General features: G+C 32.3%; 2 protein-coding genes across 4 annotated transcripts in view; one reads left to right on the top strand and one right to left on the bottom strand.

Moving 5' to 3' along the window:
* Positions 1-22358, top strand: part of LOC115452886 (adenylate cyclase type 2) — a 210285-nt gene that overhangs the window by 119068 nt on the left and 68859 nt on the right. The window lies entirely within an intron of this gene.
* Positions 1-22358, bottom strand: part of LOC115453596 (E3 ubiquitin-protein ligase SINA-like 11) — a 48425-nt gene that overhangs the window by 21730 nt on the left and 4337 nt on the right. The window contains exons 1-2 of one of the 2 annotated variants that reach the window (XM_037438851.1): positions 22015-22157; positions 55-184 (exon numbers count right to left, since the gene is read on the bottom strand). In XM_037438851.1, coding sequence (XP_037294748.1) covers positions 55-184; positions 22015-22032 — 148 coding nt within the window. In that variant the 5' untranslated portion in view covers positions 22033-22157. Of the gene's footprint in view, positions 1-54; positions 185-22014; positions 22158-22358 lie in introns of those variants that run through there. The other variant, XM_037438850.1, reaches the window with a different exon arrangement.

Raw genomic sequence — 22358 nt, 5'->3', positions numbered from 1 at the left:
TTCGATTCCCTTTTATCTATCCCTGAATGCTTTGCATAATAAATTGATTCTTACCTTCAATCTCAACATTCTCGCCACTGGACGAATCTGATGAGTCATCTTCTATTTTCTTCTCTGTAACAATTGTGACGCTGTTGGCACCACAATCATTATTCTGAGATCTCTTCTCCGTTACGGAATGAAACTGTTAACAAAAGAAGAAAAACATATAATAGAGGTTTTTAAACAAACAATTGTAGGGCTACGTAATACGTACGTAAAGATTTTAACGCAGGCGCGTATAATGTTCTTAGAAAAAGACACGCTTACTGGTTTGACAAAACAATATAATTTTCGAACCGTGACACAGAAAAACATACTTTAATTTAAAAGTCTTTTGTTTACTACATCAAAACCTTGAAAGAAAGTTTTTAATGAAGATTATTAACTATCAATCAAGTTGTTTGACTTCTACTAGAACTCCAATTATTTAAAATTTCACTTTTGAATCTATAAATGAGTAAATTATGTGTAATTTAATACATTCCACGAACTTCGTGCGACTGATGGAATACATTTTGAATCTAGGCTTTCTTGAAAGACCAAGATATTTGAACTAATAATCATGCTTACATATTTTCCGATTAGGTGCTGATTATACTCTAGAATTTAGATTTGAATTTATAACAACAAAGAGACCCCATTGCAGTTAAAATTGGAGGGGTCCACAGCGTGTTGATTAACAAGAGACTGTAATCATTAACCACTCGACACGACTATGTCAGTCTGTTTTCAACCGTATTATAACCTAGATAAAAAACAACGGAAAAATTCATAGGAAATCAAAATTCGCAATTTCGTTCCACTAATCTCGAAGAATATCCTTTCAAATAAAAACTGACATTAAAAAAGAAAATATACGTCAAATTAACTTCCTTCTTTTTGAAGTCGGTTAAAATTATTTACCACGCATTAAACAAGACCTAAGTACGTAAACCAAGTCTAGGTATAGCGTGACAATCGTTGCATAAGGCATTGCGCTATCAGTTAAACATGAGCACCTGGACAAGGTTATGCCGATGCATACTCCTGATGTTTCATAATATTTGCGTCATCTACTCATTCGAATGAATCAAGTATATAAAGTTTAGTGGAATATGGATCAACTAGAAAACCGCCGTGCTAAGCGCAAAAGCGGTATGTCAGGGAAACCTTTTTTCGAGATAATCGAAGTTTTGTAAATATAATTTTATAGTTATGTATGTAAAACTGAGATAGAAAAAATCTTTTAAGGTTTTTTAACAAGTTCTAAACAAGATACCGTTATTTAGGCAAGTTCATTGGATGGGCATTTCTTTAAACTATCTGGCGACTTAAAAATCACGATTTTGATTGTTTTTGAGATACCGCTTTCAAGCTTAGCACGGCCGAACAGTGAATTAGAACGGTTCAAAATTTGTATGAAATAGAGTAGTCTTGAATTTTGTGTATTATAGCATTGTTGGTGTGATTCGTTGTATCTCGTAGTAAACCAGAGGTTTAGGTTAATTTAAACCCGTGAAGTTCTTTTGATAAAAACTTACTTTGAAAAAATTGTAAAATGTTATGCGATTTTAAAACTTACGAACGTAATACCACTTGTGTCAACAAAAAAACTGCGTCTTTTATTAATGAAAACTTATTTGAATTTAATGAAAAAATAAAACTTGCAAATCTTGTTTATAAATAGCATAATGTTAACCGGTTTTATATTACGGAAATTCAAAAAAGAAACAAAATATTTGAATTGTTTTTTCATCATCTTAATTTAAAAATGACTATTCAATAAAAATAGGCAATTAAGGATAATGAATAATAATGTAGATATAATAATCAATTTTTAATAATCACGTCAGTTCGCTGTAAACTATTGTGACAAATGACGTCAATGTTCGCTCTTGATTCTTTAAAGGTGAACTTTAGTATTTTTTTTATTAATTTTAGGTCGCTTTTTAACAACTAAAGACATTAGAGACCACAGCTGTAGGATGATACAATCAGTGGGCTATACTAATTTATAAGCATTAAACTTAAAGAAATAAATTGTTTATAACCTATCTCACTTAAACATTCTTTGAGTATCAGATAACTTACATTTAATTTTTTCATCGCTTTATACAGAACAATATTCTAAAAGGTTAAATCGCAGTTAAATCCAGTCCACATTTGCATTTGTTTTTGCTAGCTTTAGTATTTTTTGTTTTAAAACTTGCTTAGATATCATTGGTCGACAATTTGAAAACATTCACACCCCTACTAGTTTGAAAATGTTGTTTGACAACTGAATAACAAAAAAAGCAAATCGCTAGCCAAAATGGTAAGCGTCACGACTACACATAAACAATTGCAAGCCAGATTGAACTTTAAAATTAAAAAGCTTGGCGTTGAATTGCGTTGGCTAACTTAGTACTAAATATTAATTTAAAATAGATAGTATCCCTACCTTATTTGATAACCATTAATTTGGAAAAGGGAAAAATAGTTAACTGTGTAATCTTTATTTAGTCGTCTTATAATTAAGGGGTAGCATTTACTTCACCACGAAATAGGCACTTAGTCCATCAGAAAATAAAACAATAAATTGCTTTACAGTATCTTAAATCGAAATAAAAATTATTTGTATTGGAATATGTTGAATCGGTGAGATCAATTGGCATTGATAATTAGGGTGCTCCTTGTAGCAAAACGGTGCGCTAACCATATTTTTAGAAGTGATATACTCGAAAAATATAAAACACAAACAAAAATAAACATCGTATCTCTACATTATGTTATCTTATCTTTGGTAGTTTTAAATATTTTATAATATGGATATCGTGTCATCAATTTCACAATAAATATGTTACTAAAGTTCTTGATTCCGTGCATCGCCTAAAGTTCATATCATTTTACCTAAATAGAAAATTTAATAAGGAATATTTTGGTAGTTTAAAGTTTTTAAAATACCGAAAATTGAAATTTTATAGAGATTTGTACATTTTTTCATATTACGTTATGATGTGCTAATCCAAAAGTCGTGCGTAGGTACCGCTTTTGACTTGGAATTTCTTTGATATTTTCCTCGTATGTATTACAAGTAAAACTGACGTAATGTGTGGTACATTACATCACTTTTACTCGTAATTGGTGTATAATAACTTTCATGTTCGGATTATTTTATACAATAGTTTATCTGGAAGTTTGTTTTGCTTTTAGTCGAATTGCATTAAATTCATTAACATTGTTTTTAAGGTTATTAATAATTAATGTAAGCTTGGGCATGCGACGTCAAATGGGACCAGCATAAACAAAGCTTTGCAGTTTTTTTCCATAGCAGGTAAGATGTGATACGATGCATCATTATACCAGAGATAATTTCCATTCCAAAAGTCGACGTATAGTATTGTGATTTGAGGCACCGAGAAAAAAACATAAAATAAGAATGGATCATCCTTACATATATATTTTATTAATTGAAACGCTTAGGTCATTACACTAATACAATCAATGTTTACATGATTTAGTACCTTATAATAAGGGTATTAAGTCGGTAATCAAATCAACGATATACCGGCTAATTTTATGGGAGCCATTGAACTGTTGAATGCTATGATCTGGTCCAATGAAAGCGAAGCTGGAAGTATTGGGAAGATCTTATATCTAATAACTCTCTTCTCAAACATGTATTTATATAAAATCAATAAATGATATTATGATGGGCTCGCCTCCTATCACATCATGGGGCAGAACAAACTAAAGTAGGTACCTGAGTTGCACGTCTGTCCACCTATTCCGAGATAAAGGCGTGATGTATGTGTATTAAATAAATTATAAATAAGATAATATTATGTAAATTTATTTAAACGTCCCATGATGTGATAGCGAGTGACCCTATCGCCATATCGGGCCCTCATTCCGGACTTCCGGTTGATAATAAGTAGAAAAACCCAATGTTACTTTGTCCGATCCGTGGATCGAACCCAAGATCTCAGCACTGCAGGCGTACCCTAATGTCAGCCATAGACGCTACGTATGCCTGCGCAGGTGTCAATTGAAAGAATTGATTTCGATTCTGCGCCGGTCGCCTGCACAGGCTCAAAAATCTGCACGGGTCTATTCCCACACACATTGCGGTCTATCGGCGCAAGCATACCTGCACCGGTGGACCTTTCCGATGGACCGTAGCATGTATGGCACCCATAATACAGCTACGCCTCCGAGCCAATATTTTTAATGTCATATTTTATACATTTAATTACGTTGATTTAAAATATTGCTGTTTTAATTTTCATTGCCATTTCAATCCTTGTCATATTAAAATATATTTTATTTCTAAATACTAGTTTGTAGTATATTTAGTTAATCTTTCCTAAGACAAAAAAGTACGATTTATTTGCAAAAGTATTTATTCATTTCTATTCTAAACAACTAATATATTAGCAATGCTATTTATCACAAATTGGTATTGACATACCATTATGTGGCATATACATAAGATTTATTTCTAATTTATTCAATTTTTTTTGTTGTTGTTTTATGCAATAGTGATGCTACGTTCACATTAACAATTTATATTTTTATTTAAATAATATGTTATAATTTTTATAATTATGAACAAAGTGGTACGTCTATTGTGTGCCCTATGTGATTTAATCGCTTGGTATATATTAAATATATATACCCGGCAGTCATTTGTCCTTTATTCTAATTGAAATTGGAACTATTTATTCAAATCAGGTAAGTTGCTTTTTTATCTTTATTTAATGAATAAGCACAGAGGCCTTTAATCTACAAGATTATACCAGCCTCATTGTATCCTAAAACTATTTTAAAAGAAAAGGAACGTTTTATGTCCTTAGCATGCTTACAAATTTATATATTTTAATAAGTAACTTGCTCGTCTTAATCAATTGAATCCTGCTCAGCACGATGGCCATGCGTGTCTCCTCTATTGGATTTTACACAGAATAGCAACAAATTGCATGCTAACACCTCTAAGTATACTAAAACATCGTATTTAACAGTAATATATGTAACAAAAGGCATCGTGTCCGTACAATATAGCAAGGATATCACGGCCGCCTCGCGTGGTGGCGGTAAATCATGAAAATTCTCGTTCAATACTTTGTGTATACTGTGTTCATTTATCTCGTTTATTGTATTTGTTAGCAGCTATTAACATATACTTGGTTTTGATCGCAAGTCCGCTTGCTTAGATGTGTTTCCGGTATAAATATAATTAAGTAAATATAGGATTATACGGGGACACTGTGTTTCTTTCAGTTATTTTTTTATCGGTTTAGTAGATTCTAGTTTTATTTTATACGGACAGTAACCACACTTGATGGTAAATGGAGTGGGGTCCGATAGAATGTCGACTGACTAGAGATGATTACCCCTCGACGTCACAATTATGCCGGCCTGTTGGAACCGGATATACACAGGCTGATCCCAGAACGCGACATACTTACGTATACCACTATGGTAGGTTTTAACATCTTTTGTACAGAGGTCGTTATCGAGGCGGATATAAAATAACAAAATTTCCACCAGCAAATACCAGATAACTCCGTACCAATAAACTTCTAAACTCATTTACTATAAATATGTAATGTTTTTACATGTTGTTAGTCACAATCATTAGTAAGCAGTTATTAACATTTATATAATTTTCACACCTCTAATACATCATGGTAATAAACTTTTGAATTCTATTAACAAATAAAGAGACAGGATGCTTCCTCTGTAAATAATAAGGCAGATAAATAAAATAAAGAAAGTTGAAATTAAATATACTCATAGCAAATACTCTGGGACTAATGTTTTAAAATTATGTTTACTAAAAATGTGTAATCAAATTAACATATCAACTCTGCGGCAAAGATAAACTTGCATATATTTCATTTAGATCTCAAATATACTAAATATGTAAGGGCTCCTTCTAGGCATTTTTTTATGTAATGCATTTCACACTTAATGTTTTTACAACAAAACGACTAAGAAAGCACATCGAAATCATTTAATAAGTTTTGAAGTAACAATGCCACAACACTGACATATAGCTCAAATACTTCTCATTTTAGATGTTTTTTAATACAAACAACTCGTTATACGCCTTTTCAACTAAAACCTACAGCTCTCAGGAGCAAAAAATAAATCTATGAATCACTATTGCATAACCGAATCGAGAGTTGCAAGGTTATTTTCACGTTCACATTTCTGCCTGGAGGCCGCTTTACGTCTAGATTACGACCTTGGCTTCGGAGAGGTCGATTATGGCATTGTCGAAACGTCTAAATAATATTGGTGGGAAACAGGGCCGGCCTAAACCACGCGAGGCTTTATACCAAACGTACAAAAACGACGCGAGGCTTCGAGCGGAGAAAAAAAAATCTCCGGTTTTAACAGTTGCAAGATGGTAAATAAAGGTCCTCCAAGACACTTCAGGCTGCCCCTGTAAACGCAAGGCCCCGGGCGGTTCCCCCTAAGGCCTCCTCTGGTAAGAAATGTTGGATAATAAAAACATGTTTGTCATTTGGATCGTTTACTTTTTCTAAATGAACATTTATATTTTTGATTCATTTTCAATTTCACGAACAAGATTTTGGATAGTTTCATTTATTGTCTGTGGTATATTTTTTTAAAGTACATTGACCAACGCTCGTATTATTTTATCTGTTGCAAGCGGAAATATTTTGGTTGCAGAATTATTCTTACAATATTTAATTCAGTAATGCTTTGTGAGCTAGCTGAGGTGGTGTAATTGAGAGAGAATGATACCTCAGTGTGATTCCAGGATAACTAAATTTAAACAAAAGTCAGTGATAATATTTCTAAAGTATTTCTATTCTGATAAAGCATCCCGGATCAACACTTTGTAAACGACTACATTATGTTTGCGGCTTCGCGTACTTGATAAGCCTTTCCCGCTATAAGCCGAGTGGCAATCAAGGAAGTCGGCGCCATCTATGTAAAAACAGATGAAATATTTGACATATTTCCCGCAGAAGCAAATAAACGGGATAAAAAGTAGCCATGTGTAATCCAAGACATGGTCTATCCGTGTATCAAGTTTCATCCAGATCTGTTCAGCTGTTTCTGCATTTATTTCTAATAAACATCTAATCCAAACATTTTCACAAACTTTCGCATTTATAATTAGTAGATAAAATGTCGATTCAACCTCCCACTGGAGAACCGCTAAAGGTCATCGGAAGCCATTAAGTATCAGTTACAAGGGGCATTTAATATACTTGCCGGTGTTAATTCTCATTTAAATAAATAAATATTAGTTACACGTGTTTAAAAATTATTTAAATTGAATTTTGAACAAGTCGTTAACACCAATAAAAACAATACCTATGTAAGATAAAATATTTTTTGTTTTTTAAACGATTGTAAAAAAAGAAATAGGTAGATAGTGATTTTTCAGATTTGCAACTAAAATGAAGATATAAAAAAAATTGTTGATTATAAGAATAGATATTAAATAGTTCCAGGACATCACGTGTAAGCTGGTGCCTTAGGCAGTTACAATACTGTTAGTTAAATTATAATAGATTATTTTCCAATAACTACCACCGTTCTAAATTAGATTTATAAAGTATCCGCTATAGGTTATAAGAATTTCAATGATCAATAGTATTTTATATCCCTCTTCAGATTTCCAGTCATATCTCTAAATTGAATCAATATAGCTGCAATATCTAAGCCCTGAAGTCGTAACAAACACACTCATTTTCAATTTAAAGGTGGATCTAAAATTTTATAACTTTGATTTTGTGACTGCACTCTGAATCCTAGGATTCGACTTACCGATCTTGCCAATATAACCATTTTAGACTCTCGTCTCACAGTCTGAAAGCTTCTTATTGAATACAAACAGTTTTCTTCTTCGTCAGAACAATCACAGTATACCACATGCCGTCGCATTTTCAACACTATAAACTTCACTTTACGGATTGATTTTATGTGAAACGATCATGAAGTTTTCATGCAAAATCACGATATCATGTAATATATTTATTAATAGCTTGTCCTTATCTTCAATATAATTTAAATTAAATTTTATAAAATATATTTTCGCCGATACCCATTTCTGATATAATGTGTTAAGAATTAACATAAGTTATTGTTTATTTATTGTTGTAATATTCGAATGGTAGAGAAATAATTTATGCAATAGAAACAAACACGTTTAAAGTGTTTAATATATGCTGATGTTTGTGCACCGGTGTGGGCACAACAAAAACTTCGGTAGCAACAAGATTGCGAATGTTGTGAAATCAACACGTTTTAGATCGTTGTCAATTGTAAATTTCCGAGTGATTTAAATGCAAGAATCTAATAAAAACGTACCTGCGTGCCTCATAAATTCTGTTAATAAAATTACGATGTAATAGCAACTCTATTAGCTAGAGATTAAAGATAGCTGACAAATCAAGACATATCAGTTTGATCTAAAACACTAATCAATTTATAATGTTTAATTTTATTTTTTTAACCATTGATCAGGGGCGTTTCAAAAATTAATTCTAATCATGATAAAGGCGTTAGTTTGCGTGAAAACTTACACAAAATCACAACGATTCGTACAACCGTGCAAAGGCCTGTGTAGTTACCAACTGGCCAATCTATTACTTTCCCACCGAATCATTGCGAAGTGGTTCCATTGTAAACCAGACAATGACCGTCAATTTTTTGTTTTTTTCAATACAAAACACGGTTATTTTGTCGCCGTGTACGCACCGAACTTAGAACTTCCGCGGTTGAAGGATTTTTGCGAAATAATTAAAAGTGATTGGCATGATTTAATCATAGATTAAGAGTTTAAATTTGGAAAAAAACAGTTCCTTATTCAAAATTCTAAACGGTTCATGAATGTGAGATTACGATGGAGAATTTTTTGTATTTCCGGCAATCTCATGGATGAAATGCATCACGTTTTCATTAAGATAATAAGCATTGGCATTCGCATAAATATCTTCTTATATTCTTCATGGTTTTAATAGACTTTCTGGTATACTATATAGTGACGCAATTTTAAATTACTGGTAATGAGATTTAACATAGTCTTACGCGGATGAACCATGTTCCATGTATTACTTTTTACTCTAAGATTTGGGCCGTTGTTTGATATAGGCGTCGATTACAAACAACCAAGCAACTTACTCATCTCATACTAATGTATAATTAATCAATACTATGTTAGTATAAAGCAATCAAATTAATTATGCAGATTGTCAATCTATTTTATAAGGATACCGACTTAAAATGGAAACGAGAAGAGATCAATTTCCGCGTGCCGGTCCTCATAGAGATAATTCCTTATAGTCTTTTGCTTTGTTACAAATACCATTGAAAATATTCTATGCAATTGAGAAGTTCATACTTGTATTATAATATCATAATGAATATGACAGATTAATGAACCTTTTACCCGTAAAAGGGCTTATTCAAGCGAAATACGAATCGAAATTCCGATATTTTCGATCTTATCAAATCTAACTTAAGATAGACAATCGCAAAACTGCTATTTGTGATAACCAGTTCCAGAACAAACCAGCACGAATAATTTAAACCGTAATAAACCTTATCACTTCCTAAACAATTCAATTAAGATAAGTAATCAGGACAATACATCGTTGAATGTGGAACGCCGTGGATTACACATTGTAAATATTTGATCTTGCAAGATCTTTATCGTGGGAATGTGGTGCGTGACTTTAAACGCGTGTATGTCGCTGTTTCTGGAGTTGCTGCTGAGGGCGAGAATATCTGGTTATCGCCGATACAATATCTCTTAATGTCCATCAATGGAACATGGCGGTTTTCTTAAATGAAATGAAATAATTAATTTGATGTTATCATTTGGCTTTCTTACTGGTTATTACCAGTGTTGCCAGGTGGTCTAAATCACGAATTAGCCGTCTTCCAATCATGTAGGAAGTGAAGAAGTAAAACAAGGGTTCATTATTTTCCAAATTATCAGTGTGAAAGTTGATCTTTTTTATGTTAAAATGCTTAATACCTACGAACTAAATCGTCGATTTTATTTATTGTAACAAAGTCATTTTCCAGGATCATGCATTATACATGCAGTGCTGCAGGCCAGCATAACTCAACTAATTGACGTTATATTTCGGCTACAATATGACTGAGCTGACGAGGCTTATATCCATTAGTGAATTGCAACGAGCTGATGATGATGATGATGATTGAGCTGTATTTACCATCAGAAACAATTGGCTATGATAAAGAAACCTTTACATTCGAATAGGTAGGTATCAGTATTTGCTAGCAACAAAATGATGAGATGAGAACTTATCATTAATTAAATGATGTGATTTATTACATAACTATAACATGCGCGTAGTTAGAGCAAGTCTAATTTCATTGTTGTCATGGTATGATTCCCAATGTTTCCGGTTCTTATCACCACTGACGTATATTTTACGTCAGTATTGTATGTTTGATATGGTTTAATTTATATGGACTTTTATTGTTCACTGCCAATCTAACTTCGCTTCAATATACCACTTCCATGCAGTTTGTAGGAATTATCTAAATATTAATATCATCAAAATGCAACCATTAGTTCACTCGGATATACAAATTAATTTTATTTGTAGATAACCAATTTACATAAATTGATTAATAAAACCATAATGAAACAGCTTTTTTGCTTTATGGCCACTATTAACGACATATAAGAGTTGACCTTTTAAATCTTTATGTCCTTACCTATGCAATTTTAATGATACAAATAAATGCATTTATAGTATACTATTGCAACTTAGCAAGAGCTATGTAAATTAGATTTGCAGTAAATGCGTACGTTCTTCAAATTCGTGTCTTGAGAATCGTTTCTACCTTGAATGTACATTTAATTGTCTTTCATTATATTGCATCATATGTGATTTTATTTTGTTGCTATTCAATTGAAATAAAAAGGGCAATAATTAAGGTCTATGGATCATATAGCTCAATGGATGAACCGATTTTGATTGTATTCCTTAAAAAAAATATCCATAATTGAATGCAATAAACTCGCAACTAGAATCTAAGCGTCAACAGAATTCCAATCATGAACAGCGTTTTTCAGCAGCGCATGCCGCACGCGCAGACGCACGGACAGACGCGTTTATTTCTGGAACAACGTGCGCCTGAGTCATCCCGGATGACTGTCATAGCGGGAGTCGCTGTTTACGCGGGATGCTAACTTTCGTCATACCACGCCCTTTATAGAACAAAATGCAGTTACAGGAATTGTTCTGTTCTAAGAATTTTATTAAATATTTTTTCTCTAATAGAATATGTAGGTAATTAATTGCATTAATTGCGAGAATATGAATGAAATATTCTAAATAATAATAAATAACAGGTTCATTCTTTTTCTCTGTATAAACTATAGTTAATATCTACCCATAATTGGTTTTCAAAAGAGCAACACCAGAGTTTCTCGCCCGTTCTGTTCTGGTAAGAACTGCTTTCCAAACTGGTGGTAGCTAATATTGACGGAATCTAAATAATTTATAACATTTTACAGGTTCAAATAAATTATTATATTTCATTTCATTTCAGTTCAATAGAATTAGTACACGGTTTATTGTTTTAAATTGGGAATATATATTTAAATTTATTGGACAAAAATTTTATAATGTTTAGATATTAATAAACGCTATGTAAAAATTTTTTTTTGGTGATTATATTAATTTAAATGATTATTTTTATTTATTTACTTAAAGTACAACTAACGAATAAACTATCATTTTATCATTGTTATATTTAAAAGCGCTTTATAACCGTAAATTCAGAAAAACACGTCCCAATTCAAAGTGCATTGACCTCACTGGCATTAATATCTTCATAACAATGTAATAAATAATAATGCCGTTGAAGACAGTTTAGAAAACTGTCTAGTTGAAAATGCTAAATGATACATCAATTATATTGAAGATTATTTTAAAATGAATACATTGTTTACACATTACTTTAGCTTCCGACGCGTACGAGTCATTGATTGGTAATCAAGCATGTTCATTCAAGTTACTAGATGTTTTAGAAAATATATTTAATGTAGGGTAACGAGAATAATAAATAATTCATTACAGAATAATAATTATCTACTAACATTTAATATTAGATTTAGGTATGTAGATACGTAGATTTATTATTGATTTAATTTTGAATTTATAACCCAGCGCATGTTGTGCTTGCTTATCATAGTAATTTCAATTAGTCCACAATTTGATTACTTTGTATTTGTATGTAACACTGTTAATATTGTTGGCAATCCTTAATAAATAAAATAAATAAATGAAACTGATAAAATATCTTAAAAGAAGCTATGGGTATATTAATACTAAGTAATACAAAGTCTAATGTCTAGCATCAAATGTATTGTACTGCAAAACAATGTTTAAAAAATTACTGTCATTTATAAAAGATACTGATTCTTCACCTTTAAAAACAAAATAACTGGCTTTCATTGAATATATAGGCATAGATAACGAATTTTAAATACATTGATCTTGGTATCAAATAAGATCCAAACAACATATCTTTGTATTCAACTGCATCTAAAACTCAAATTGTGTATTCTTTAATAAATTCAAGTCACGTGCAATTCCTCTAAACTTAACGATTTAGTCGTCCGGTACTTAATCCTCCAATACTGTCCAAAATTTATTGTCATGGGAATTTTTAATATTTTTCGAGTTGTAGTCCTCTCCTATGTGCATTGTATTTAAATTGTTTTGAAAATGTTCAATGAGAGATCACCTGTCTTATCTATGCCGGTCGCTAAGCAAAAACTTAGCTAGATTGTATAGCTTGGTATGCGTAGTTGAGGAAATTACATCTCGAATATAGCTTTTTTACATAGACACCGATCTGCACTCAAGCATGAAGAAATATCTCAGCTAAGTGAGCTAAGCTAAGCATACTTAGCTTACTTCTTGGCTTGAAACCGACATTAATATGAATAATAAATTATTTAAATTTTATTTACTCAATAAAAACGATAATGTTTTTTGCTTCTTTGTTTTTCAGTTTTGTATAATATTTTAGACATTTTAGAGTTATTTATCTAATATATTTCCTGGCTTAGGTTTTTTCTTTATATTTATTGGTCGATAAAGTATTTCTAGAATTGTATCGTGTTTTATAATTTATCAACTATTATTCTTGAAGTCTGGTAGAAACCACAATAGGTATCATTATTACTTTCCATTTTAAATACTTGTTTACCGGTCTCTCAGTTTTAAATAGCATCCTAGAATTTTTATATTACAGAAAATAAATTTATGTTATTTATTACAGTATACTATTAAAATAATAGACTAGATATAATTTGTCACAGATGCAAGTCAAAGTCTTAATGAAATTTTTAAAGCGTGGTCCCTACAATGGATAATTTTAAGGGCTGAATTAAGTTCAGAAATAGGAACGAAGATGTCATACAAAAATATTCTTAATATTGTAAAAAAAAAATTACTCAAAACTCTACTTAATGGTCAAGAGTTAAACAAGTTTCTAAATACGCATTGGTAGACATATCATGCGACAAATATGCACATAAAAGTTGCGAGGGTTCAAATACAAGGGGAGCGTCTGTGATTCATTGTCGGGAATCCAACTCGGCTCCTTTGTCATACAGAATAACGGGCGAGCAGTTTCCTCGCCAATTCATTGGAAATTATTTAATTGCAAATCTTCTAGGAATTTACGTATGACCTACACTCAGAGATAGTATTTATATTGAGTTATTTAATGTAATTGCCACTGTAGCGTAGTTGTACAGTACGACTTCAGTGTTGAGGTATTGGGTTCGATCCTATCCGGGAAAGTGATATTGGCGGTTTCTGCTCAGTTGGAGTCTCGAATTTGTGTTCGCTATGGCAATAGGCTCGCCTCTTATCACATCATGGGCGAAACGTGAGTGCATCAGTTGCGCCTCTGTCTACCCCTTTGGGTAAAAAAGTGAAAGAAAGTTAATGTAATTGTTGTAAAGAAAGTTAATGTAATGATATATCTAAAGATGCAAGGAAATGAGAAAAAGACGACAATAAGTTGACAAGTGGATCAATAAATTCAGTTTTCTAAGCAAAACAAATTATATTTCTTAAACATTTTGCGTGCTTTTGAATAGCAATCAATATTTAATAGCTGATATTGTATACCTTGTCAGAAACAATTAGTAAAAAGTAGTTCGGTCCAGATTTCAAACGTAACGGTAAAATTTAAAATAAAACAAACATTACAATTCGTACAAACATTAAACATTTCCCATATCATTTAGTATGAGGAAAACAGTTACTAATATAATACCGTGGGATATCCAGTCTTTATTTAATTAATTACACTCGTTGTCCTCCGGATATTTCGAATGTTTACTAAAATGTCGGCAACATAAGTCGTAATAATTATTAATTAATAAGTTTCTTTAGTGAACGGAGGAACAAACAATTTTTTAATGATTTAAGTGGGTTTTTGCTATAATTTCTGATTCGCTGGAGCGAGAGTAAATTTCGAATTATCACGTTTTATAGGTGTTTATTCTCAGACACTAGAATGGTTCGGAGATAGTTTTTTGTTTAAAATATTGTGTTACATATATGTTTTGTAATACATTATGAAAACCGACTGCCGCGACAAACGTTGCATTTTCTTTGCCATTCCTATGTCACTCCTGATTTTGTACGTCACGTTTGTTTGTCCATTACTTGGACGGCACTTCGGGCTGACTTCTATTATTTAAAAATTGTATTTGTTTTCTCAATTTAACCAACAGTTCCCTGCATTGCTTCTTATCACCCTCCCTCTATCGGATTTCAGTATTGGCATATTCATTCATAAAGATTATATTATGGCAAGCGACGATAGCCTAGTTAGTAGTGGAACGGACTGCAGAGACGAATGTCCGCAGGTTCAAATCCCAACGGCACACAGCTCTGACTTTTCTAAAGTTATGTATGTATTCTTTGTGAATTATCGCTTGCTTTAACGGTGAAGGGAAACATCGTGAGGAAACCTGCATACCTGAGAAGTTCTTTATAGGAATTTTGAGGGTGTATTAAGTCTACCAATCCATACTAGGTCAGCGTGATGGACTAAGGCCTAATCTCTCTCAGTAGTAGAGGAGGCCCGTGCTCAACAGTGGGATAGTATACAATACAGGGCTGATATTATTATTACTATAAAGATTATATTACGGTAAACGACTTTAATCACAATAACATTGTCAATGATAAAAAATCCGATAAACACTGAATCATAAAATGATGCCATGGCTTTCGACGAGTTGCAAATGTGACTTTCCTATTTCTACAGTATTTCTTATTTATTTGTTCGCTATGACCACATTAGGACATATATAAGGAGATCAGTCAAGTACGCAGGATATATTATAATTCACAAGTGTGTGCGCAATACATATGTGCACTCTCTGTTACTTCACTCTCATAGTCCAGTGAGACGGTAATCCGTCATGACCAGAGAGAGATCAGGCGCAGGACCAACGGCTTTACGTGATTTCCGAGGCACGGGGGTATTACACCGCCACCTTCCTGACTCCGAGCCGTGATTGAGTAATTTTTAAAATGGAAATCTCAGTCAATTCCAACCCAAGACCTCAGAACCGTAATTGTCATACCGTGTACAATTACAACTATACCACTGAGGCAGTTAAAGTCTATGGGCGTTAACTTTTGTGAAAAGGCAAAGGCTGAAATTCCTAGGTTGAGGATTTTATCTTAAATTTTCTTTGGTTTGTCGTTATCGTCCTGTGTTAACAATCGAATCTTCATTTACATAAGTTCGATGTACCGTATTTGTATCGTAAATATTATGTTCTGCAAACATTCTGACAAATGTTTGCTATGCGAGGCAAATATTTGACCCAGGCCTCGTGGTTTGCAATACCCATGGCAATGAGTATTATAATATGAATTGAGCATGTAATTATTGGCTGACTATTTATGTGTAATTAGAATCATGTTTACTAATATTTATCTACATAATATTTACTTATACGAAGCTTATTATTTATCGTCTAAAATAGTAATGAAGTTGTAAATACACTAGTCTGATACAAAATAAACGCTTCGAGAAATCTCCAGAACAAATATGTTAGAATTAGCCTCATCGAGAATGAGGAATGATAATCTGTTTACAATTTTGAGATAGAGGTAACTGCTTTCTTAATTAATGATTATTTGTTACCTACAAACATCTAACTCTTAGTTTCGGATTAATCTATAATAATAAAAAAAGCTGAAGAGTTTGTTTGTTGGAACGCGCTAATCACAAATAGGAAACTATATTGCCCCTCAGTGATATAAGCTGCTTTTTATCCCGGTAAAACCTTTTCATATGAGCGGAGCCGGAGGTAAAGCTAGTATTGGATACAAAGTTCCAAACACTTCTAAATGTCATAATACTGACCTATTTATCCCCTAATTACTATGTTATGCAAACATGAAGTGACAGCGTCTCCAAAATACGTGCCAAACAAATTTGCCCGTGTTATCTATACAAACAAAATATTTACAATAACCCAGTGACTTTCTTTTCCTTATATTCAGTACTAGATGTAGCGCGAGGCTTCACCTATGATATAAATTTTGATTTTCCTCGATAAATGATTCTAAGTACATTTTATCGGCAGCGATAGTCTAGTTGTGAATAGAATTGACTGCCGAGACGAATGTCTACAGGTTGAAAACTAAAGGGCACACACCTCTGACTTTCTAAAGTTATGTGTGTATTTTTCGTGACTTACATTTTACTTTTATTGTGAAAGAAAATATTGTGAGGAAACCTGCATACCTGAGAAACTCTTTATAAGATTTTTAAGGTTGTGTTAAGTCTACCAAACCGCACTACGCCAGCTTGGTGGACTAAAGCCTAATGCCTCTCTACTGCAGAGGACGCCCGAGCCCAGCAGTGAGAGAGTATAAAGGATGACATTATTATTATACATTTTATCGCATTAAAAAATAATACGATCCATCTGTTTTGATCACTATTGAAGAATTTATATAAGATGTATAGAAAAAACGGAATCGATGTTATTTTAATTCACACGCAATAGATAGACATGTTTTGGGTTTTATAAGTGAGTAGTATTATGACAACTAAAAATAATCTTATCTTCAATAATGCTGTTCATCATTGGCAGGGAAACATAAACAAACGTCTTTGCTTCTAAACTAATATTAATTTTATTTGCAGTTTTACATTTTTTTATGCATTAATGCCTAAAAGGTTACGGTTGACGAGCAAAATACTAGCAGCTTTCAAAATTTATCCATCAATTATAATTGTCGTTTAATATAAAAGTTATTTTTGAATTATTTTTATTATCATTGTCTAAATTAACCAGATTAAGCAGAATGTACATTTTTATATTGCACTATTGTTTTAATACCATATTTGGTCATTCGCAATTGTACAAAAAGTCAAAGTCGTCAACTTTCGCACAGGTGAATGACCTTCACCTTTTGTCATTTTTGCTCACTTCCTCATGCGCAAGCGCAGGTTCAAAGGCACTTCGCCCAAGGCCCTGTTTGAACATTCCACGCACAATAATGACTCGGTTATGACAATGCCTAGCCGAAGGTCGATAAGAAGGAAGTCGCAATTAATATTAAACATAATACATATTATAATTTTAGACGTAAGGATCTTAAAAGGTATAGGCAAAGGTAAAGCAATACGTTAGTTTTTGCTACATTGACATAATTATATTTTCGGCAAGAAAAATAGACCTGACTGAAGAATAGATTTTCAAAAGAAATGTGTACAGTAAAGAAAGCCTAAATTAGGAATAGGTGGTATATGTGCTAGATATCAGATATCTTCTAATTGACTAAGTCGAAGCTAATTGTGTCAGACAATTATAATACTTCGTAACATTGGCAATTAAGGATTAGATTAATTAAGAATATTTAGATAAAAACTCAACGTGCGGTTAGACTGCTATGTTCATTAGAAGAGATAAGTTACAGACTTCTTTAAATCTTATAAGTCTTAATTAGATGTAGTTACTGATTCTTAAACAATCTAAGAATTGAAATGATTAAACCAATAATCAGAAATCTAGCAGAGCAAATCTAAAGTATGAAATTGTAAATGCAATTTTTGTTGGTCACTACCAGTAAAGCAATAAAGCGGGTATGGGATGAAATTTTTAATTAACTCCGATGTTTTTGTAAAATTGGATCCATTGAAAACAACGCAGAGAACGTGTATCAGATCAATATTTATATTTATTTAAAATGGTTTTTATATCAGTGAAGTGAAAATTGAATTTTGGATGTAGGTGGTTCTTTGTTTACTTTTAAATTGCTCAGTTCTCGAGGTCTTTTGAAAGTACATTTGTTCATTATTTCCCTAACATATCAAATCGTATTTTGATTCTTTTGTAGATTGTCTTCTCTTTCACTTTGTTGAATCATAACCTGATACAAAAATAGCCTTCAATTTCAAAAGGATTTGGTAAATCGATAAAATATGATACAATATCAATAACGAAACGAGATTTATAACATATATCCATTAATTGCAAACGCAAATTAAAAGTGTTTAGCATTTATTTTTTAATGAACTTATTAGTATTAGACAAGCTGAGCAATGGTCAAGGTAATCACGAATAATAAAAGCATCCTGAAGTAAATTAGCCTGATTACTACGCATAACTATAAAACCGTTTTTAGTATTCGAACATAAAATACTGAATAGTAGATACTACGTAGTTTGACGCTTACTCGTTACTGCATGTACGATTAAAGACAAAGAGTTGAAGTAAAGTTTGATGTAATCGTTTTTGTTTACAAAACCGAGGATTCAAGCCTTGACTTGTATCAATATGACTTTCGAAACGAGATTTACATATCACGCTCCGACTGCGAAGGTAAAGTGAGGCAACTGGCTGAACGATAATTCAGTTTCTTGTATTGAGTTGAATATAGTAAGTATAGTATTGAATATAGTGGTAAATGATTATGTTGTTTTATTGATCAATAGATACAGAGATAAAAAGTTTATTGTCAATAAAACTGTTCTTTTTAAATTGTTACACAATTTAAGCTATGAAACAAAGAAGCATTCTCAATCCAAAATTGATTGCATATTTGTTTAGAACTATGTACGTATTTGTAATTAAATTTGTTCCCGAATCTTGATAGTGATATACTCAACATATTAAATTATATGCCAGTTTTAGAAACTTAAACAATATGACATGTAATATATTATCTTGTAGATGAATTTGATTCTCCTAAATTAACCATAGATGGAAACACTTTCGGAATCTAATATCCTATTTAAAAAGGGATGTTATCTGTTCAAGGCGCATCATGCTAATGCTCGGATTCACTAATCACTGCTAACAGATCTTTCCCACACAAAGAAACCTTTCAAATACCCGTTAAATATTTAAAATGTAACCTCAACATCCTCGGGAGTAACCCCGCCTCGCCACCTGTCCCGTGTTCCCACAGGATATTGTTAATTATCCCGGTTGGCCGCGTATGACCAGTTTTTCTTACGCACACACCAAAAAACTAATAAGCTTTGTAAGGCTTTGCATCGGAACAGGTTTAGCTCGTCACAATAAGGTGATAATGTTGATGAACTTGTAGCTAGTTTGTTTAGCAACATTGTATTTATGAACGTAGAGACGCGTAGTTCTGACTTGACAGCTGTTGCATAACATGTTGAGGGTCAAGTTGCGGCTCAATTTTGGTAAATGCTATTGGTCAAGAGTTTTAGCATTAGGTATACATAACGTATAATCTCGAGTCGATGGTTAGGATAGACTGTCGAAACGCGGACAGTTCACTATTTTGATATTTGCACCTGCTCATAAGAGCATCTACGTTTAATTATCCCTCGCCAGTCGACAAAATTAGGTTGTTAGGCTTACCTTAGGCTGTTTTTCCTTGTCAATTATAGTATGACTTTCTACTATTAAAGTACTTTAGTAACAGTAGTATAAGTTGGACGCTATGTGGTTCATTATTTAGTTATATTTTTTGTATATTATTTCTAACTATAATTGAAGCCGATTAAACATAAAATTATCGTGATAATCATCTCTCAGTCGACACTGTCTGGACGCCACTCCGCTCACCATCAGGTGCAGTGACTTTAATAAGCCGTGACAATATAATGAATAATATAATGACGTCCCAGCACTAATGGTATTAATTCAATATTTTTTAGTTTTATCCACGTCCGATAAGTTCATTGTAGACATGATACGGTAAGCGGATGTGTGCCCGCATCCTGCGCTATCGATTACCGATAATTTCCTCGGAACTGTCAAATCTCTGCGGTTAATGACCCCATCCTGTACGCGGCTGTTATTTCATATAAACTTTGTGAAACTTTGTTTAATGTTATTTATGTAAGCGAAACGTTATTTGGACGAACTTGTTTAAAACGTTCGTAGTTGGGTACTATAAGGAGTATTTACTACACCCTACATACACGAAATGCACTACAATTTATGCGAAATTAATTTTTTTTTTCTTGCAAAGTAATGTGACCCCATTACACCAGTTTGTAAGTGGAGTGAGGTTCCTGAGAATGTCGACTAATAAGACATGATTATCCTGAGACAATCGACACAATTATGCCGGCCTGTTCGAACTTGGATATACACAGGCTGATCTATGAACGCGATATACTTACATGGGTCAATATGCTGGGTTTTAACACCTTGTGTACGGTACGCTATCCGGGCGGATATAGAATATACACCACCAGTGAAGAATGTTGCTTTAAGAAATTGCTAATCTATAAAAGTTATTGCATGTTTTCGTTATCGGTGCAACAAGGTTGTAGTTTGAGCCGTACCTTCTAATAAAATTAAAACATAAAATTTTTGTTAAAATTGATAATTTTATTACATGTAACATATTTTCATCCGTAATCCGTCGAGATAAAACTATTAAATTGCAAAATATAAATGTAAGTTTAACAAAAAATGTTTTAACGTTTTTTTATATGCCAAGGATAAACCTCTTACGGCCTCACGATATATTAAAATGTATGGTAATGTATCTTGAATGATTTTGCCAATTAATTCGTAACGACTTCAAGCTGATTGTAGATAAGTGTGTTAATATCGTAGAGAATTACCCGCCTACCCAAATTATTTAATTATTTCAAATGCGAAACCAATAAGCTGTAACAAAACAAAAGTATATGTTCTTAGTCAGCGCATGTTAGAACAGCTGAACTGTTTTTGATAGATTTTGCCATAAATAAAGCCTTGGAGGCGTAATAGTTTTTGATAGTATAGATAGTTTAATGTATAATATCAAAATATACAAATACTATATAATAATTAGTTGAGGAGAAAGTAAATAAAAAATAAAATTCCCAGTTTTGACAAAACAGCAAATGTTGTTTAAAAATAAAAAAAATACCTATTTACGTAATATTTTAATAAATAAACAATTCCGGCTAAATATTGCTAACAAAAAACTAGTATTGACATCGTATAACTGTCCACTGTTAGCTATCAACTGAGGATTACTAACACGTTTACCGGTTTTCCAATTATTTTTATTCTACGATGTAACATGTTAGAGTGACTTTTAATTTGAACTTTAACATGTTTTGATATCAATGAAACCGGTTTGCATTTCCGAAAAACGTTTATTGACGTCATTGGAAGCGTGATAAAAAAAATTACATTGCAACGCTCGCTTTGTAGGAAATAGCTTGGATAACAAAAATACCATAGAAAACGAAATTATCAATATCCTACTTTAGCTAAGATCTTTTGGGTATTACAATGTAAATATTTATTTTGTTTTTGTACAACCTAGATGAAGAGTCGCGGGAAAATAAAATAAAGTCCCTATCTAGTAATAATTAAAATATTGCGTAAATCAATGGACGCACAGTAGCGTTAATGACTTTCAAAATCACTTCACAATTTTTAAAAACTTTTTTTTAATATTTTATTATAAATTAAAATTAATAAAAAAAAAATCTTACCCGAATACGAACCAACATTGTCCGCAGCACAAAACAAATAGAATAAAAAAAAGTAATTGTGGTGTAATAAAAAAATCTACATTATAACAAAGACGGACAATCGCATGCGTGCGTTTAATTACAAGTGATAAAAGTGTTTTTAATGTAAAACAACTGCGTCGATTGTGGCCCTAGATATTATACGTCTAGATGCATAATCTTGTAATATCCTTGCTAAAGCGCTTTAAAAGGACTTTGTGCGTCACTAGACAACTGGATATCTAGATGGACAAGTAAAGCTCAAATAAATAGTTACGAAAAAAAATCATCGAAAATATATAGATATTATTGTGCTGTCAATAATC

This window comes from Manduca sexta, chromosome 15 (assembly GCF_014839805.1).
Source record: "Manduca sexta isolate Smith_Timp_Sample1 chromosome 15, JHU_Msex_v1.0, whole genome shotgun sequence".
Lineage (NCBI taxonomy): Eukaryota > Metazoa > Arthropoda > Insecta > Lepidoptera > Sphingidae > Manduca > Manduca sexta.
This window is presented reverse-complemented; position numbering and strand designations above follow the sequence as displayed.